This window comes from Anolis sagrei, chromosome 12 (assembly GCF_037176765.1).
Source record: "Anolis sagrei isolate rAnoSag1 chromosome 12, rAnoSag1.mat, whole genome shotgun sequence".
In the NCBI taxonomy this organism is placed as follows: domain Eukaryota; kingdom Metazoa; phylum Chordata; class Lepidosauria; order Squamata; family Dactyloidae; genus Anolis; species Anolis sagrei.
In genome coordinates, this window is record NC_090032.1 from 21777610 (window position 1) to 21796038 (window position 18429).

An 18429-nucleotide genomic window follows, 5' to 3' on the forward strand; every position below is an offset into this window, starting at 1 on the left:
TCATTCATTCATTCATTCATTCATTCATTCATTCATTGTGGGATTCTACCATTGACTGATTGATTGATTGAATCATTGTGTCAGACTAGATGGCCTTTGGAGTCTCAAGTCTAGGATTCTATGATTGATTAATTCATTTATTCATTCCATGAGCATTTCTGAGTAGAGTTGGACTAGATGACTTGTAGGGTTCTATGATTGAATGGTTGATTGATTGATTGATTGATTGATTGTGGGATGCTATGATTGATTGATTGATTGATTGATTGATTCATTCATTCATTCATTGTGAGATTCTATGTTGATTGATTGATTCATTCATTCATTGTGTCAGAGTAGGTGACCTTTGGGGTCCCACCCTGTCTAGCATTCTTTGATTGATTGTGCATTCCTGAACGGGGTTGGGGTGGATTACCTCTGGGATTCTATGATTGACTGACTGATTGATTGATTCATTGTGTCAGAACAGATGGCCGTTGGGGTCCCTCCCAAGTCTAGGATTCTATGATTTAGTCATTTATTGTTTCAGATGGCATTTGGGATCCTTTCCAAGTCTTGCATTCTATGATTGATTGATTGATTGATTGATTGTGGGGTTCTATGATTAATTGATTGATTGATTGATTGATTCAGTCAATCATTGTCTCAGACTAGATGGTCTTTGGGGTCCCTTCCAAGTCTAGGATTCTATGATTGAGTGATTGATTGATTGATTGATTGATTGTGGGATTCTATTATTGATTGATTGATTGATTCATTCATTCATTCATTCATTCATTCATTCATTCATTCATTCATTGTGTTAGACTAGATAACCTTTAGAGACCCTTCCGACTCTATGAATCTATGATTGGTTGATTGATTGATTGATTGATTGAGTGAGTGAGTGAGTCATTGTGTCAGACCAGATGAGCTTTGGAGTCCCCACAGATTGAATGATTGATTGATTGATTGATTCAGACTAGATGGCCTTTGGGTGTCCCTTCCTAGTCTAGGATTTTATGATGGATGGATGGATGGATGGATTCCTTCACTGTGTCAGACTAGATAACCTTTGGGTGTCCCTTTCAAGTCTTGGATTCTATGATGAATGGATGGATAGATTCCTTCACTGTGTCAGACTAGATGGGCTTTGGTGTCCCTTCTCAGTCTAGGATTTCATGATGGATGGATGGATGGATTCCTTCATTGGTTTAGACTAGATGGCCTTTGGGGTCCCTTCTCAGTCTAGGCTTCCATGATTGATAGATGAATAGGTGGATGGATAGAGTCCTTAATTGGTCCAGAATAGATGGCCTTTGGTGTCCCTTCTCAGTCTAGGATTCTATGACAGATGGATGGTTGGATGGATGGATGGATGGATTCCTTCACTGTGTCAGACTAGATGGCCTTTGGGATCCCTTCTTAGTCTAGAATTCCATGATGGATGGATGGATGGATTCCTTCATTAGTTCAGACTAGATGGCCTTTGTGGTCCCTTCTCAATCTAGGATTCCATGATGGATGGATGGATTCCTTCACTCTCTCAGACTAGATGGCCTTTGGTGTCTCTTCTCAATCTAGGATTCCAGGATGGATGGATTCCTTCACTGTCTCAGACTAGACGACCTTTGTGGTCCTTCCCAAGTCTAGGATTCCATGATGGATTCCTTCATTGGTTCAGACTAGATGGCCTTTGTGATCCTTCCCAAGTCTAGGATTCCATGATGGATGGATGAATGGATGGATGGATTCCTTCATTGGTTCAGCCTAGATGGTCTTTGGGGTCCCTTCTCAGTCTAGGCTTCCATGATGGATAGATGGATGGATGGATGGATGGATTCCTTCACTGTCTCAGACTAGATGGCCTCTGGGGTCCCTTCTCAGTCTAGGCTTCCATGATGGATAGATGGATGGATGGATGGATGGATTCCTTCATTGGTTCAGACTAGACGACCTTTGTGGTCCTTCCCAAGTCTAGGATTCCAGGATGGATTCCTTCATTGGTTCAGCCTAGATGGTCTTTGGGGTCCCTTCTCAGTCTAGGCTTCCATGATGGATAGATGGATGGATGGATGGATGGATGGATTCCTTCATTGGTTCACACTAGATGACCTTTGTGGTCCTTCCCAAGTCTAGGATTCCATGATGGATAGATGGATGGATGGATGGATGGATGGATTCCTTCATTGGTTCAGACTAGACGACCTTTGTGGTCCTTCCCAAGTCTAGGATTCCAGGATGGATTCCTTCATTGGTTCAGCCTAGATGGTCTTTGGGGTCCCTTCTCAGTCTAGGATTCCATGATGAATGGATGGATTCCTTCATTGGTTCACACTAGATGACCTTTGTGGTCCTTCCCAAGTCTAGGATTCCATGATGGATGGATGGATGGATGGATGGATGGATTCCTTCATTGGTTCAGACTAGACGACCTTTGTGGTCCTTCCCAAGTCTAGGATTCCAGGATGGATTCCTTCATTGGTTCAGCCTAGATGGTCTTTGGGGTCCCTTCTCAGTCTAGGCTTCCATGATGGATAGATGGATGGATGGATGGATGGATTCCTTCACTGTGTCAGACTAGATGGCCTCTGGGGTGGCCTCCCAAGCCTGGTGTGCTGACCCCTTCCTCTTCCTCCCGCAGTGCCTCCTTTGCCCACGCTGAACCTGGGCCCGCCGCTGGAGGAGGGCCAGGGCCGGACGCTGGCGGCCTCGTGCACGGCGGAGGGCAGCCCGGTGCCCAACGTGTCCTGGGAGACGGCGGTGCGCGGGGAGACCCGCAGCCAGCAGTCCTCGCACCCGCGCTCGGCCTCCGTCACCAGCGAGTTCTACGTGGTGCCCGGGCGCAGCATGCACGGCCAGGCCCTCACCTGCGTGGTCTCCCACCCGGGCCTCCAGCACAAGAAGAAGATCACCCACACCCTCAACGTGGCCTGTAGGTAGTACACCCCACGCGCGGGCCCCTCGGGGGAGGACACTCCGGGCGAGAGGGATGCCTTGAAAAGCATTGGCCTTTTAGAGGAAGAAACTCTGGGCGAGAGAGCCGCCTTGGAAAGCATTGGGTCCTAGTGAAGTCAATACAGACTTTAGGAGGGTCTCCCCAGTAAAGGAGACCCCTAGGACCGCATCAAAGAGGGTCCATGACCTTGGCGAGCCGTCAGAGAAGCCTGATTCCAGCAATTTTATTAATATTAATAATTGAAATGAGACTCTTGCCAAGGCGAAGAAGAGGCATCGAGGTTTAATGAGAGATTCAGCTGAGTCGGATGCAAATGCGGGGATAGCTCACCCACAAGCATACCAGTATATTGATCAGAGGCATATTTATAGCAAATTCAAAGTTGCAGAGTTCAAACTCCCCGCCCCGGCTTCCCTGTTGTTCCCTGCCCCCGGTGCCTCTGGATCAGCCAGGAAGCTCCAGTGGTCAGTAGGAACCAATGGGGAGACCTCTGCCACCTGGTGGCGACAGCCAATCAGGAGAGATGGAGGCGGGATGAGGGAGCACAAAGGAATCTAGGAAAGGAAATGCCATGTGGCCGGCGAGATAAAGGGGAAATCTCAAGCCAGCCTGATCTATCAACATGGGTAGACTGGGGTGATTGTTTCTTGGTGGAGATAGCTGAGTTAATCAGAGCGAAGGCAAAAGGTTTTTCGAGGACCTTTTGTCCTTCAGGAGGAAATATGATTAAGATTTTTGCCAAAGGGGCAAGCTGAGGGCTGGGCAATTCCTCTGACGGCCACCAGCTGCCCAGGCTATTGTTCATGCAAAGGGAAGTTGTGGATAAAAAAAAGTGGCCCAAATGGACCTGGTGTCTCTGGAAACAAGCTTTGCTCCCCGTCCTTGGAGAACTACAGCTCCCGAGAGAGGCAGAGACCCCAAGGTCTAGCTATTCCCAAAGTTTCATAGGGTCTTCATTGTTGTTAAGGCCTTGGCCAATTGACCAAGACTTAACCCCTATTGTGCAGTCTGGTACCTTTGTCCTTTGCAGAACTATAAGTCACCATCCCTTGATAGGTTTCTCGTCAGAAACTCTGGGCGAGAGAGCAGCCTTGAAAAGCGTTGGCACCTGGGACGTATAGTGCAAGCCACACTCTCTCGGCCTCGGGCGCCCTTCCTCATGCCTTCCTTCCTCTCCCTAGATCTCTCCGACGCCTCCATCTTGGGCCAGGAAGCGGAGGACAACTGGGTCGAAGGCCGGGAAGGGGCTTCGCTGAAATGCCTCGGAGACGGGAACCCTCCGCCCTCCTACAACTGGAGCCGGTGAGCCTTCCTTGCCCTCTTGCGGGGATCGCGGGGCCACTCCCGGTGAGGCCGGAGCAAAGCGGAAGCCTAGACTCCTATTGATGCAGCCGAGTATCACATTGGTCTTGTGTGCTGCTGCATCACGCTCTTGGCTTTTGGTCTACATAGACCTAAGAGTCCTAATAATGTAACATCATAATAATAACAACAATAATAATAAAATTAGATTATTATTATTATATAAGTAGATTTATTATTATTATTATTATTATTATTATTATTATTATTATTTAACCAGAATATAATACTATAACTAGAGTCCTATTGATGTAGCCTAGTATCGCATTGGTCTTACTTGCTGCTACATTGCATTCTTGGCTCATGGTCATAATATAATATAGTAATATAATATAATAATAATAATAATAATAATAATAATAATAATAATAAAAACTAGAATATAATAATATAACTAGACCCCTATTGATGCAAGCTATAATCGCATTGGTCTTACTTGCTGCTGCATTGCACTCTTGGCTCATGATCCTAATATAATATTATTTAAAATATTATTATTATTATTATTATTATTATTATTACATAGTTTAGAATCGCATTGGTCTTGCTGCTGCATTGCACTCTTGGCTCATGGTCATAATATAATAATAATAATAATAATAATAATAATAATAATCTAAATAATAACTAGAACATAATAATATAACTAGATTCCTATTGATGCAAGCTATAATCGCATTGGTCTTACTTGCTGCTGCATCACACTCTTGGCTCATGGTCCTAATATAATATTATTTAAAAATATTATTATAATAATAATAAAATATAATAATAATAATAATAATAATAATAATAATAATTACATAGTTTAGAATTGCATTGGTCTTACTTGCTGCTGCATTGCACTCTTGGCTCATGGTCCTAATATAATATTATTTAAAATTATTATTATTATTATTATTATTATTATTATTATATAGTTTAGAATCACATTGGTCTTGCTTGCTGCTGCATTGCACTCTTGGCTCATGGTCCTAATATAATATTATTTAAAATATAATAATAATAATAATAATAATAATAATAATAATAATATATTATAATAATTATTATATAGTTTAGAATCGCATTGGTCTTGGCTCATGATCCTAATATAATATTATTTAAAATATAATATAATAATAATAATAATAATAATAATAATAATATAGGTTAGAATCGCATTGGTCTTGGCTCACGATCCTAATATAATATTATTTAAAATATAATAATAATAATAATAATAATAATAATAATAATAATATAGTTTAGAATCGCATTGGTCTTGCTTGCTGCTGCATTGCACTCTTGGCTCATGGTCCTAATATAATATTATTTAAAATATAATAATAATAATAATAATAATAATAATAATAATAATAATATAGTTTAGAATCGCATTGGTCTTGGCTCACGATCCTAATATAATATTATTTAAAATATAATAATAATAATAATAATAATAATAATAATATAGTTTAGAATCGCATTGGTCTTGGCTCACGATCCTAATATAATATTATTTAAAATATAATAATAATAATAATAATAATAATAATATAGTTTAGAATCGCATTGGTCTTGCTTGCTGCTGCATTGCACTCTTGGCTCATGGTCCTAATATAATATTATTTAAAATATAATAATAATAATAATAATAATAATAATAATAATAATATAGTTTAGAATCGCATTGGTCTTGGCTCACGATCCTAATATAATATTATTTAAAATATAATATAATATAAATAATAATAATAATAATATAGTTTAGAATCGCATTGGTCTTGGCTCATGATCCTAATATAATATTATTTAAAATACAATATAAATAATAATAATAATAATATAGGTTAGAATCGCATTGGTCTTACTTGCTGCTGCATTGCACTCTTGGCTTATGGTCCTAATATAATATTATTTTAAAATATAATAATAATAATAATAATAATATATTATTATTATTATTCAGTTCTTGTGGATTTTTTCGGGCTATATGTCCATATTCTAGAGGCATAATAATATAATATATTATTATTATATTATATTATAATATATTATTATTATATGTTATTATTATTATTACATATTATTATTATTATTATTATTATTATATAACTAGATTCTTACCGATGCAGCCTAGTATCACATTGGTGTTACGTGCAGCTGCATCACGCTCTTGGCTCAGTTTGTGGTCTATGCCATAAGCCTCCTTCCGCATGGGAGTTGGAGTTTTGCAAAGTCTTTCACCTTCCCTACAACTCCAACTCCCAGCATCCCATCGCATTGAGCCACTGCACTTAAGCGGATGCTAAACAGCATCCCTGATCTCTATTGGGTTTGGTAGACCTGCCTTCAAAGGGAAGAAGCCCTGAGCCTCCGTAAACACTGATTCACGGCCCGGCCCTTTTTTGCGTCTCTCTTTCTCTGTTGTTTTTTTCCCCAGCCAGCCGGGACTTGCTCTGTGGGTTTCGGGGAAGCGCCCTCCGGGGAGAAAGGCACCTCCTGGCCCTTTCACTATCGGGATTTTTTGCAATTGTCGCTAATAATAATAATAATGATAGATGGTCGAATTGTGCCTTACTTCATGAAAGAAGAGGGTTGGACTAGATGACCTTTGGGGTCCCTTCTGGTTCTACTATTCTACGATTAGGTCTTCCTTCATGGCATTGGGTTGGACTAGATGACCTTTGGGGTCCCTTCTCTCTAGGTCTTCCTTCACAGCATTGGGTTGCACTAGATGACCTTTGGGGTCCTTCTGACTTCATAATTCCACGATTAGGTCTTCCTTCATGGCATTGGGTTGGACTAGATGACCTTTGGGGTCCTTTCTGACTCTATAATTCTATGATTAGGTCTTCCTTCATGGCATTGGTTTGGACTACATCACCTTTGGGGTCCCTTTTCTCTAGGTCTTCCTTCATGGCATTGGATTGGACTAGATGACCTTTGGGGTCCTTTTTCTCTAGTTCTTCCTTCACGGCATTGGGTTGGACTAGATGACCTTTGGGGTCACTTCTGACTCTATAATTCCACGATTAGGTCTTCCTTCATAGCATTGCGTTGGACGAGATGACCTTTGGGGTCCCTTCTGAGTCTATGATTCTACGATTAGGTCTTCCTTCGTGAGATTGGGATGGACTAGATGATCTTCAAGGTCCTTCTGACTCTATAATTCTACGATTAGGTCTTCCTTTATGGCATTGGGTTGGACTACATTACCTTCAAGGTCCTTCTGACTCTATGATTCTACGATTAGGTTTTCCTTCATGGCATTGGGTTGGACTACATGACCTTTGGAGTCCTTCTGACTCTATGATTCTACGAATAGGTTTTCCTTCATGGCATTGGGTTGGACTACATGACCTTCAAGGTCCTTCTGACTCTGTGATTCTACGATTAGGACTTCCTTGGTGGAATTGGTTGGACTAGATGACCTTTGGGGTCCCTTATGACTCTATAATTCCACGATTAGGTCTTCCTTGGTGGAATTGGGTTGGACCCGATGACCTTCAAGGTCCTTCTGACTCTACTATTCTACAATTAGGTCTTCCTTCATGGGATTGGGTTGGACCAGATGACCTTCTGACTCTATGATTCTACGATTAGGTCTTCCTTCATGGCATTGGGTTGGACCAGATGACCTTCAAGGTCCTTCTGACTCTATGATTCTACAATTAGGTCTTCCTTCATGGGATTGGGTTGGACCAGATGATCTTCAGGGTCCTTCTGACTCTATGATTCTACGATTAGGTCTTCCTTGGTGGAATCGGGTTGGACTAGATGACCTTCAAGGTCCTTCTGACTTCATAATTCTACAGTTAGGTCTTCCTTCATAGCATTGGGTTGGACTAGATGACCTTTGGGGTCCGTTCTGACTATAATTCCACAATTAGGTCTTCCTTGGTGGAATTGGGTTGGACTAGATGATCTTCAAGGTCCTTCTGACTCTATGATTCTACGATTAGGTCTTCTTTGGTGGTATTGGGTTGGACTAGATGATCCTTGAGGTCACTTCCGATTCTACAATTCTATGATTAGGTCTTCCTTGGTGGAATTGGGTTGGACCAGAGGATCTTCAAGGTCCTTCTGAATTTATGATTCTACGATTAGGCCTTCCTTCATGGCATTGGGTTGGATTACATGACCTTTGGGGTCCGTTCTGATTATAATTCTACAATTAGGTCTTCCTTCATGGGATTGGGCTGGACCAGATGACCTTCGAGGTCCTTCTGATTCTATAATTCTACGATTAGGCCTTCCTTCATGGCATTGGGTTGGATTACATGACCTTTGGGGTCCGTTCTGATTATAATTCTACAATTAGGTCTTCCTTCATGGGATTGGGTTGGACCAGATGACCTTCGAGGTCCTTCTGACTCTATGATTCTACGATTAGGTCTTCCTTTGTGGAATTGGGATGGACTAGATGACCTTCAAGGTCCTTCTGACTTCATAATTCTACAATTAGGTCTTGCTTCATGGGATTGGGATGGACTAGATGACCCTCAAGGTCCTACTGACTCTATGATTCTACGATTAGGTCTTCCTTCATGTCTTGGACTAGATGACCTTTGGGGTCCCTTCTCTCTAGGTCTTCCTTGGTGGAATTGGGATGGACTAGATGACCTTTGGGGTCCTTCTGACTCTACTATTCTACGATTAGGTCTTCCTTCATGGCATTGGCATGGACTAGATGTTCTTCAAGGTCCTTCTGACTCTATGATTCTACGATTAGGTCTTCCTTCATGTCTTGGACTAGATGACCTTTGGGGTCCCTTCTCTCTAGGTCTTCCTTGGTGGAATTGGGATGGACTAGATGACCTTTGGGGTCCTTCTGACTCTACTATTCTACGATTAGGTCTTCCTTCATGGGATTGGGTTGGACCAGATGACCTTCTGACTCCATAATTCTATGATTAGGTCTTCCTTCATGGGATTAGAATGGACGAGATGACCTTCAAGGTCCTTCTGACTCTATGATTCTATGATTAGGTCTTCCTTCATGGCATTGGCATGGACTAGATGTTCTTCAAGGTCCTTCTGACTCTATGATTCTACGATTAGGTCTTCCTTCATGTCTTGGACTAGATGACCTTTGGGGTCCCTTCTCTCTAGGTCTTCCTTGGTGGAATTGGGATGGACTAGATGACCTTTGGGGTCCTTCTGACTCTACTATTCTACGATTAGGTCTTCCTTCACGGCATTGGCATGGACTAGATGTTCTTCAAGGTCCTTCTGAATCTATGATTCTACGATTAGGTCTTCCTTCATGGGATTGGGTTGGACTAGATGACCTTCGAGGTCCCTCCTGACTCCAGGATGTGTATTTCTGGGGAAAGAGGTGACAGGTTGCCCTGGATCCGGTTCTGCCAGTCCCATGTGCCAAGCCGAGAAGGCAAGCCTGGGCTGGTGGAGAGGGAAGGAGAAGGCCGGGAAAGAAAGGAAGCGCCTTGATGACATCATGGACCCAGGCCGGGCTTCCCGGTTCCCACGCTTGGCCTTGCCTTGCCTTGCACAGCCGAGCGTGTCCAGGCGCCTCCCCATGTGCAAGCGTGTGCAATCTTCACGCAAGGCAGGCGCCTCCCCAAAGGAAGGCGACACACAGGCAGGAGGGGGCCCCAAAGGTCATCCAGACTGACCCCCTTCACCATCCTCAAAGGCCATCTGTCATCCATGAGAGGCCATCCATCCATCCATTAGGGAATCATAGGGTTGCAAAGGTCCCCGAAGGTCATCTAGTCCAACCCAATGTCATGAAGACCTAATCATGGAATTATAGTCGGAAGGGACCCCGAAGGTCATCTAGTCCAACCCAATGCCATGAAGGAAGACCTAATCATAGAATTATAGCATCAGAAGGGACCTTTAAGGTCATCTAGTCCAACCCAATGCCATGAAGGAAGACCAAATTGTGGAATTATAGAGTTGGAAGAGACCTTGAAGGTCATCTAGTTCAACCCAATGCCATGAAGGAAGACCTAATTATGGAATTATAGCATCAGAAGGGACATTGAAGGTCATCTAGTCCAACCCAATGCCATGAAGGAAGACTAAATTGTGGAATTATAGAGTTGGAAGGGACCCCCTAGGTCATCTAGTCCAACCCAATGCCATGAAGAAAGACCTAATCATAGAATTATAGCATCAGAAGGGACCCCGAAGGTCATCTAGTCCAACCCAATGCCATGAAGGAAGACCTAATTGTGGAATCATAGAGTTGGAAGGGACCCCCTAGGTCATCTAATCCAACCCAATGCCACAAAGGAAGACCTAATCAACCCCGAAAGTCATCTAGTCCAACTCAATGCCATGAAGGAAGACCTAATCCTAGAATTATAGCATCAGAAGGGACCCCGAAGGTCATCTAGTCCAACCCAATGCCATGAAGGAAGACCTAATTATGGAATTATAGCATCAGAAGGGACATTGAAGGTCATCTAGTCCAACCCAATGCCATGAAGAAAGACCAAATCGTAGAATTATAGAGTCAGAAGTGACCCCGAAGGTCATCTAGCCCAACCCAGCACCATATAATATAATCATAATAATAATAAAATTAATAATAATAATGAATAATCGAAATAATTAATAAATAAAAATAGACTATAGTAATTAATAAAAATATAATGAATAATATAATAAGTAAAATAATTTAATATTAATATTAATAAAATAAAATAAAATATTATAATAAATTAAATTATAATTGATAATTATTAATAATAATATAATAAGTTAGAATATAATATAAATATAATAATAATAAATAATTGAAATAATTAATAAATAAAAATAGACCATAGTAATTAATAAAAATATAATAATTAATATAATAAGTAAAATAATTTAATATTAATATTAATAAAATAAAATAAAATATTATAATAAATTAAATTATAATAATTGATAATTATTAATAATAATATAATAAGTTAGAATATAATATAAATATAATAATAATAAATAATTGAAATAATTAATAAATAAAAATAGACCATAGTAATTAATAAAAATATAATAATTAATATAATAAGTAAAATAATTTAATATTAATATTAATAAAATAAAATAAAATATTATAATAAATTAAATTATAATAATTGATAATTAATAATATAATAAGTTAGAATATAAAATAAATAATAATTAAATAATGATGATTATGATTATGATGATGATGATGATAAATATGATTTTATTCCCCAGGCTGGACGAGCCCCTTCCGGACGGCGTGAGGATCAAAGGGGACACCTTGACCTTCCAGCGGCCCTTGAGTTCGGACGATGGGGGCGTCTACATGTGCCAAGTTGCCAACAGCTTTGCCACCAAGGAGGTCCAGGCCTCCGTCAGCATCAAAGGTACATTGGGGTGGTGCATGGCTAACTACAACTCCCAAAGGCGGTCCTGGCAAACTACGTCTCCCAACCCACTCTGTCTCTCTCTCTGTCTCTCCATAGGGAACCGGGCCCAGCAGGTGGACGTGGTCTCCGTCTCCATGATCGGGGCCGGGGTCATTGCTGTGGTCCTACTGGGCTTGCTGGTCTTGGTGGTGGCCCTCATGGCTTGCTACCACAAGCGGAAGACCAAGCGCATCACCGAAAAATAGTGAGCCTTCTTTTGGGGGATGGAATGGGACGGAGATGCCTGCACGCTCCTAAGATCGGCCTTCTAATGCTATTATTATTATTATTATTATTATTATTATTATTATTATATTTTAATTTATTATTATTATTATTATTATTATTATTATTATATTTGTATTCATTATTATTATATTATAATTTAATTATATTTATTTTTATTTATTATATTATTCCATGTTTATTTATTTATTCTATTCTATTTATATTTACTTATTATTATATTTTATTTATTACATTCTTTATTATATTATTTTTATTTTTAGTTATTATTAATTATTATACTGTTCCTGGTACTGAATGTTTATTATTTATACCCAGATTATTATTATTATTATTATTATTATTATTATTATTATTCTATGTTTATTCTATTCTATTTATATTTTCTTATTATTATATTTATTATATTATTATATTGTATTTATTACATTATTTATTATATTATTTTTATTTTTATTTATTATTAATTATTATACTGGACCTGGTACTGAATGTTTATTATTTATACCCAGATTATTATTATTATTATTATTATTATTATTATTATTATTATTATTGTGTTTATTTATTCTATTCTATTTATATTTACTTATTATTATACTTATTATATTATTATATTTTATTTATTACATTCTTTATTATATTATTTTTATTTTTAGTTATTATTAATTATTATACTGGACCTGGTACTGAATGTTTATTATTTATACCCAGATTATTATTATTATTATTATTATTATTATTATTATTATTATATGTTTATTCTATTCTATTTATATTTTCTTATGAATATATTTATTATATTATTATATTTTATTTCTTACATTCTTTATTATATTATTTTTATTTTTAGTTATTATTAATTATTATACTGTTCCTGGTACTGGATTTTTATTATTTATACCCAGCTTGCATCCTTGCAGATTATTATTATTGTATGTTTATTTATTCTATTCTATTTATATTTACTTATGATTATATTATTATATTTATTATATTATATTATATTATTATATTTTATTTATTTTATTTATATTTTTATTTATTATTCATTATTATACTGGACCTGGTACTGATTTTTTATTATTTATACCCAGCTCGCATCCTCGCAGATTATTATTATTATTATTATTATTATTATATGTTTGTTTATTCTATTCTATTTATTCTATTTATTCTATTATTATATTTTATTTACTACATTATTTATTATATTATATTATTTTTATTAGACTGGTCCTTTATTATTTATACCCAGCTCACATCCTCGCAGATTATTATTATTATTATTACTATTATTATTACTATTATTACTATTATTACTATTATTATTATATGTTTATTTATTCTATTCTATTTATTCTATTTATTCTATTATATTTTATTTATTACATTATTTATTATATTATTTTTATTTTTATTTATTATTAATTATTATACTGGACCTGGTACTGAATTTTTATTATTTATACCCAGCTCACATCCTTGCAGATTATTATTATTATATGTTTATTTATTCTATTCTATTTATATTTACTTATGATTATATTTATTATATTATTATATTTTATTTATTACATTATTTATTACATTATATTTCTTATTATTTTTATTTTTGTTTATTATTAATTATTATACTGGACCTGGTACTGAATTTTTATTATTTATACCCAGCTCGCATCTTTGCAGATTATTATTATTATTATTATTATTATTATATGTTTATTTATTATATTCTATTTATATTTATTTATTATTATATTTATTATACTATTCTATTTTATTTATTATATTATTTATTTTTATTTATATTTATTATTAATTACTATACTGGTCCTAGTACTGAATTTTTATTATTTATACCCAACTCACATGCTCGCGGATTATTATTATTATTATATAGTAGTATAACAATAGAATTATAATGTTTCAGGACAGCTGAGGAAAGATTCCAGGTGCATAAACGTCAATCAATCAATAATCAATAAATGATGATCAATCGTCAATATGTTCCTTGTTCTAATTATTATTATTTTTCTTTCCTCTTTGCATTCAAAAAGTGAAGAGGAGCTGACGCTGACCCGAGAAAACTCCATCCGGAGGCTGCATTCGAGCCACAGCACCGACACCCGGAACCAGGTAAATAATAATAATAATAATAATAATAATAATAATAATAATAATAATAATAATATAGTAATACAATAATACCATTATGGAGTTGAAAGGGACCCCACCGTAGATTGGGACCCCACTGTAGATTGACCCTTCGATAAGAATAAGAATAATATAATATAATTATTATAATACAGAATAATATAATAATAGAATTATGGAGTTGGAAGGGACCCCAAAGGTCATCTAGTCTGACCCGCAATAATAATAATAATAATAATAATAATAATAATAATAATAATAATATAATGTAATTTAATTATTATATTATAGAATAATATAATCATACAATTATAGAGTTGGAAGCGACCCCAAAGGTCATCCAGTCTGACCCCACAATAATAATAATAATAATAATAATAATAATAATAATAATAATATAGTTATATAATAATACCATTATGGAGTTGAAAGGGACCCCACTGGTCATCCAGTCTTTGATAAGAATAAGAATAATATAATATAATTATTATAATACAGAATAATATAATAATAGAATTATGGAGTTGGAAGGGACCCCAAAGGTCATCTAGTCTGACCCGCAATAATAATAATAATATAATGTAATTTAATTATTATAATACAGAATAATATAATAATAGAATTATGGAGTTGGAAGGGACCCCAAAGGTCATCTAGTCTGACCCGCAATAATAATAATAATATAATGTAATTTAATTATTATATTATAGAATAATATAATCATACAATTATAGAGTTGGAAGCGACCCCAAAGGTCATCCAGTCTGACCCCACAATAATAATAATAATAATAATAATAATAATAATAATAATATAGTTATATAATAATACCATTATGGAGTTGAAAGGGACCCCACTGGTCATCCAGTCTTTGATAAGAATAAGAATAATATAATATAATTATTATAATACAGAATAATATAATAATAGAATTATGGAGTTGGAAGGGACCCCAAAGGTCATCTAGTCTGACCCGCAATAATAATAATAATATAATGTAATTTAATTATTATAATACAGAATAATATAATAATAGAATTATGGAGTTGGAAGGGACCCCAAAGGTCATCTAGTCTGACCCGCAATAATAATAATAATATAATGTAATTTAATTATTATATTATAGAATAATATAATCATACAATTATAGAGTTGGAAGCGACCCCAAAGGTCATCCAGTCTGACCCCACAATAATAATAATAATAATAATAATAATAATAATATAATACCATTATGGAGTTGAAAGGGACCCCACTGGTCATCCAGTCTTTGATAAGAATAAGAATAATATAATATAATTATTATAATACAGAATAATATAATAATAGAATTATGGAGTTGGAAGGGACCCCAAAGGTCATCCAGTCTGACCTCACAATAATAATAATAATAATAATAATAATAATAATAATAATATAATGTAATTTAATTATTATATTATAGAATAATATAATAATAAAATTATGGAGTTAGAAGGGACCCCAAAGGTCATCCAGTCTGACCCCCAATAATAATAATATAATATAATTTAATTATTATATTATAGAGTAATATAATAATAGAATTATGGAGTTCCAAGCTCTGCAGTGCCACCTATAGGAAAACAAGTGGAAAAACAATTGAAACTGAAATAATAATAATAATAATAATAATGTAATATAATTATTATATAACATAATAATATAATCATAGAATTATGGAGTTGGAAGGGACCCCAAAGGTCATACAGTCTGACCTCCGATAATAATATGATATGATGATTATATTATAGAATGATAATTAAATATATTATAGAATAATTATATTGTAGAATAATATAATAATAGAATTATGGAGTTGGAAGGGACCTCAAAGGCCATCCAGTCTGACCCCCAATAATAATAATAATAATATAATGTAATTTAATTATTATATTATAGAATAATAGAATAATACAATTATAGAGTTGGACGGGACCCCCAAAGGTCCTCCAGTCTGACCCCAGATAATAATAATAATAATAATATGATATGATGATTATATTATAGAATGACCCGTAATAATAATAATAATATTGTGTAATATAATTATTATATTACAGAATAATATAATAATAGAATTATGGAGTTAGAAGTGACCCCAAAGGCCATCTAGCCTGACTCCTGATAATAATAATAATAATAATAATAATAATAATAATAATAACAATAATAATAATAATAATAATAATAATATGATTATTATTATTATTATATTACAGAATGATATAATATAATAATTATGAATGCTAAAAATAGAATTAAACAAATAGCCGTGTTAATGCCTGGGAAATCAGTTGGGTATTCCTACAGAAATGGGGTCAGACTGGGGGGCCCCTTTTAAGTGTAGTGGATGACAGACAGATTGCTTTGGAATAAGAATAATAATAATAATAATAATAATAATAATAAATGATTATATTATAGAATGATATAATACAGTATAATAATTATGAATGCTAAAAATAGAATTAAACAAATAGCTGTGTGAATGCATGGGAAATCAGCAGGGTATTCCTACAGAAATGGAGTCAGACTGGGGGCCCCCTTTTAAGTGTAGTGGATGACAGACAGATTGCTTTGGAATAATAATAATAATAATAATAATAATAATAATAAATAATTATATTATAGAATGATATAATATAGTATAATAATTATGAATGCTAAAAATAGAATTAAACAAATAACTGTGTTAATGCCTGGGAAATCAGCAGGGTATTCCTACAGAAATGAGGTCAGACTGGGGGGCCCCTTTTAAGTGTAGTAGATGACAGACAGATTGCTTTGGAATAATAATAATAATAATAATAATAATAATAATAATAATAAATGATTATATTATAGAATGATATAATACAGTATAATAATTATGAATGCTAAAAATACAATTAAACATATAGCTGTGTGAATGCATGGGAAATCAGCAGGGTATTCCTACAGAAATGGTGTCAGACCGGGGCGCCCCGTTTAAGCATAGTGGATGACAGACTGCCTTTGGAAGCCATCAGGAGAGCTTAGAGTTGGAAAAGGGTTGGACTGGATGACCTTTAGGGTGCCCTTCTCCCTCTCCTTCTCGTTCCCAGACGGAAGAGAGCCTCCCGTTGAGGTCCGAGAGCCGCCAGGGCAGCTTCCGAGGGGACAGCCTTTGCCGGGAGAGCCTCCGCGGAGGGGACAGCCTTTGCCGTGACAGCCGACAAGGGAGCTTCCGCGCCGACAGCCTCCGCGAGACCAGCCTCTGCTCCGTCTTGGTGAGTTTCGGGGGGACATTTGCTGTGCCCCCTCCTTTAAAAATCCCCCAAAATCAGTACTTGTATCACAGAACACATATACGGCAAACATTCAATGCCGATTACACAATGACAAGACAGACAATCGATGGAGGTATTTATATAGGCCTTCACGTCACTCGGTCCCTATAGAGGCTTGCTCGGTTCCGTCGCTACTTCTCCTTGACGTAAACTTTCCTCCAAAACATATTATTATTATTATTATTATTATTATTATTAAATACCTCCCCTTACTTACTTACTTACTTACTTACTTAGGCGATCCCTCGTTGACCAAATAAGATCGTTTTCCAAGTTCGGCAAACATTCAATGCCGATTACACAATGACAAGACTATAGATGGAGGTATTTATATAGGCCTTCATGTCACTCGGTCCCTATAGAGGCTTGCTCGGTTCCGTCGCTACTTCTCCTTGACGTAAACCTTCCTCCAAAACATATTATTATTATTATTATTATTATTATTATTATTATTATTATAAAATACCTCCCCTTACTTACTTAGTTAGGCGATCCCTCGTTGACCGAGTAAAATTGTCTTCCAAGTTCAGTGTCCGAAAGTGACTGTGGAGGCCTATTATTGATCCACATGTTCTCCCGCAGTGGAAGGCAGTCCCAGTCAGGGTTGGACTGACATGCCTTCCTCTTGGCATGTTTCTCCCTTTCACCCTCCATTCGTGCCTCTTTGAATTCCGCAGCACTGCTGGTCACAGCGGGCCTCTAGCTAGAGCCCTGAAGGGCTAGGGTTTCCCAGTTCTCAGTGTCTCTGCCACAGTTTTTAAGGTTGGCTTTGAACCCATCTTTCAATCTCTTTTCCTGTCCTCCAACAGTCCATTCTTGAGTTCAGAGTAGAGCAACTGCTTTGGGAGACGGTGGTCGGGCATCTGGACAATGTGGCCAGTCCAGCAGAGTTGATGGCGGAGGAGCATCACTTCAGTGCTGGTGGTCTTTGCTTCTTTCAGCACGTTGATGTTTCCCTGCCTGTCTTCCCAAAAGATTTACAGGATTTTACGGAGGCAATGCTGGTGGAATCATT

General features: G+C 36.2%; 1 protein-coding gene across 1 annotated transcript in view; it reads left to right on the forward strand.

The window, feature by feature from the left end:
- NECTIN4 (nectin cell adhesion molecule 4) overlaps positions 1-18429 on the forward strand; it is a 67464-nt gene that overhangs the window by 45111 nt on the left and 3924 nt on the right. The window contains exons 3-8 of the mRNA XM_060757849.2: positions 2624-2914; positions 4120-4240; positions 11489-11640; positions 11740-11887; positions 13989-14067; positions 17190-17354. Coding sequence (XP_060613832.2) covers positions 2624-2914; positions 4120-4240; positions 11489-11640; positions 11740-11887; positions 13989-14067; positions 17190-17354 — 956 coding nt within the window. The remainder of the gene's footprint in view (positions 1-2623; positions 2915-4119; positions 4241-11488; positions 11641-11739; positions 11888-13988; positions 14068-17189; positions 17355-18429) is intronic.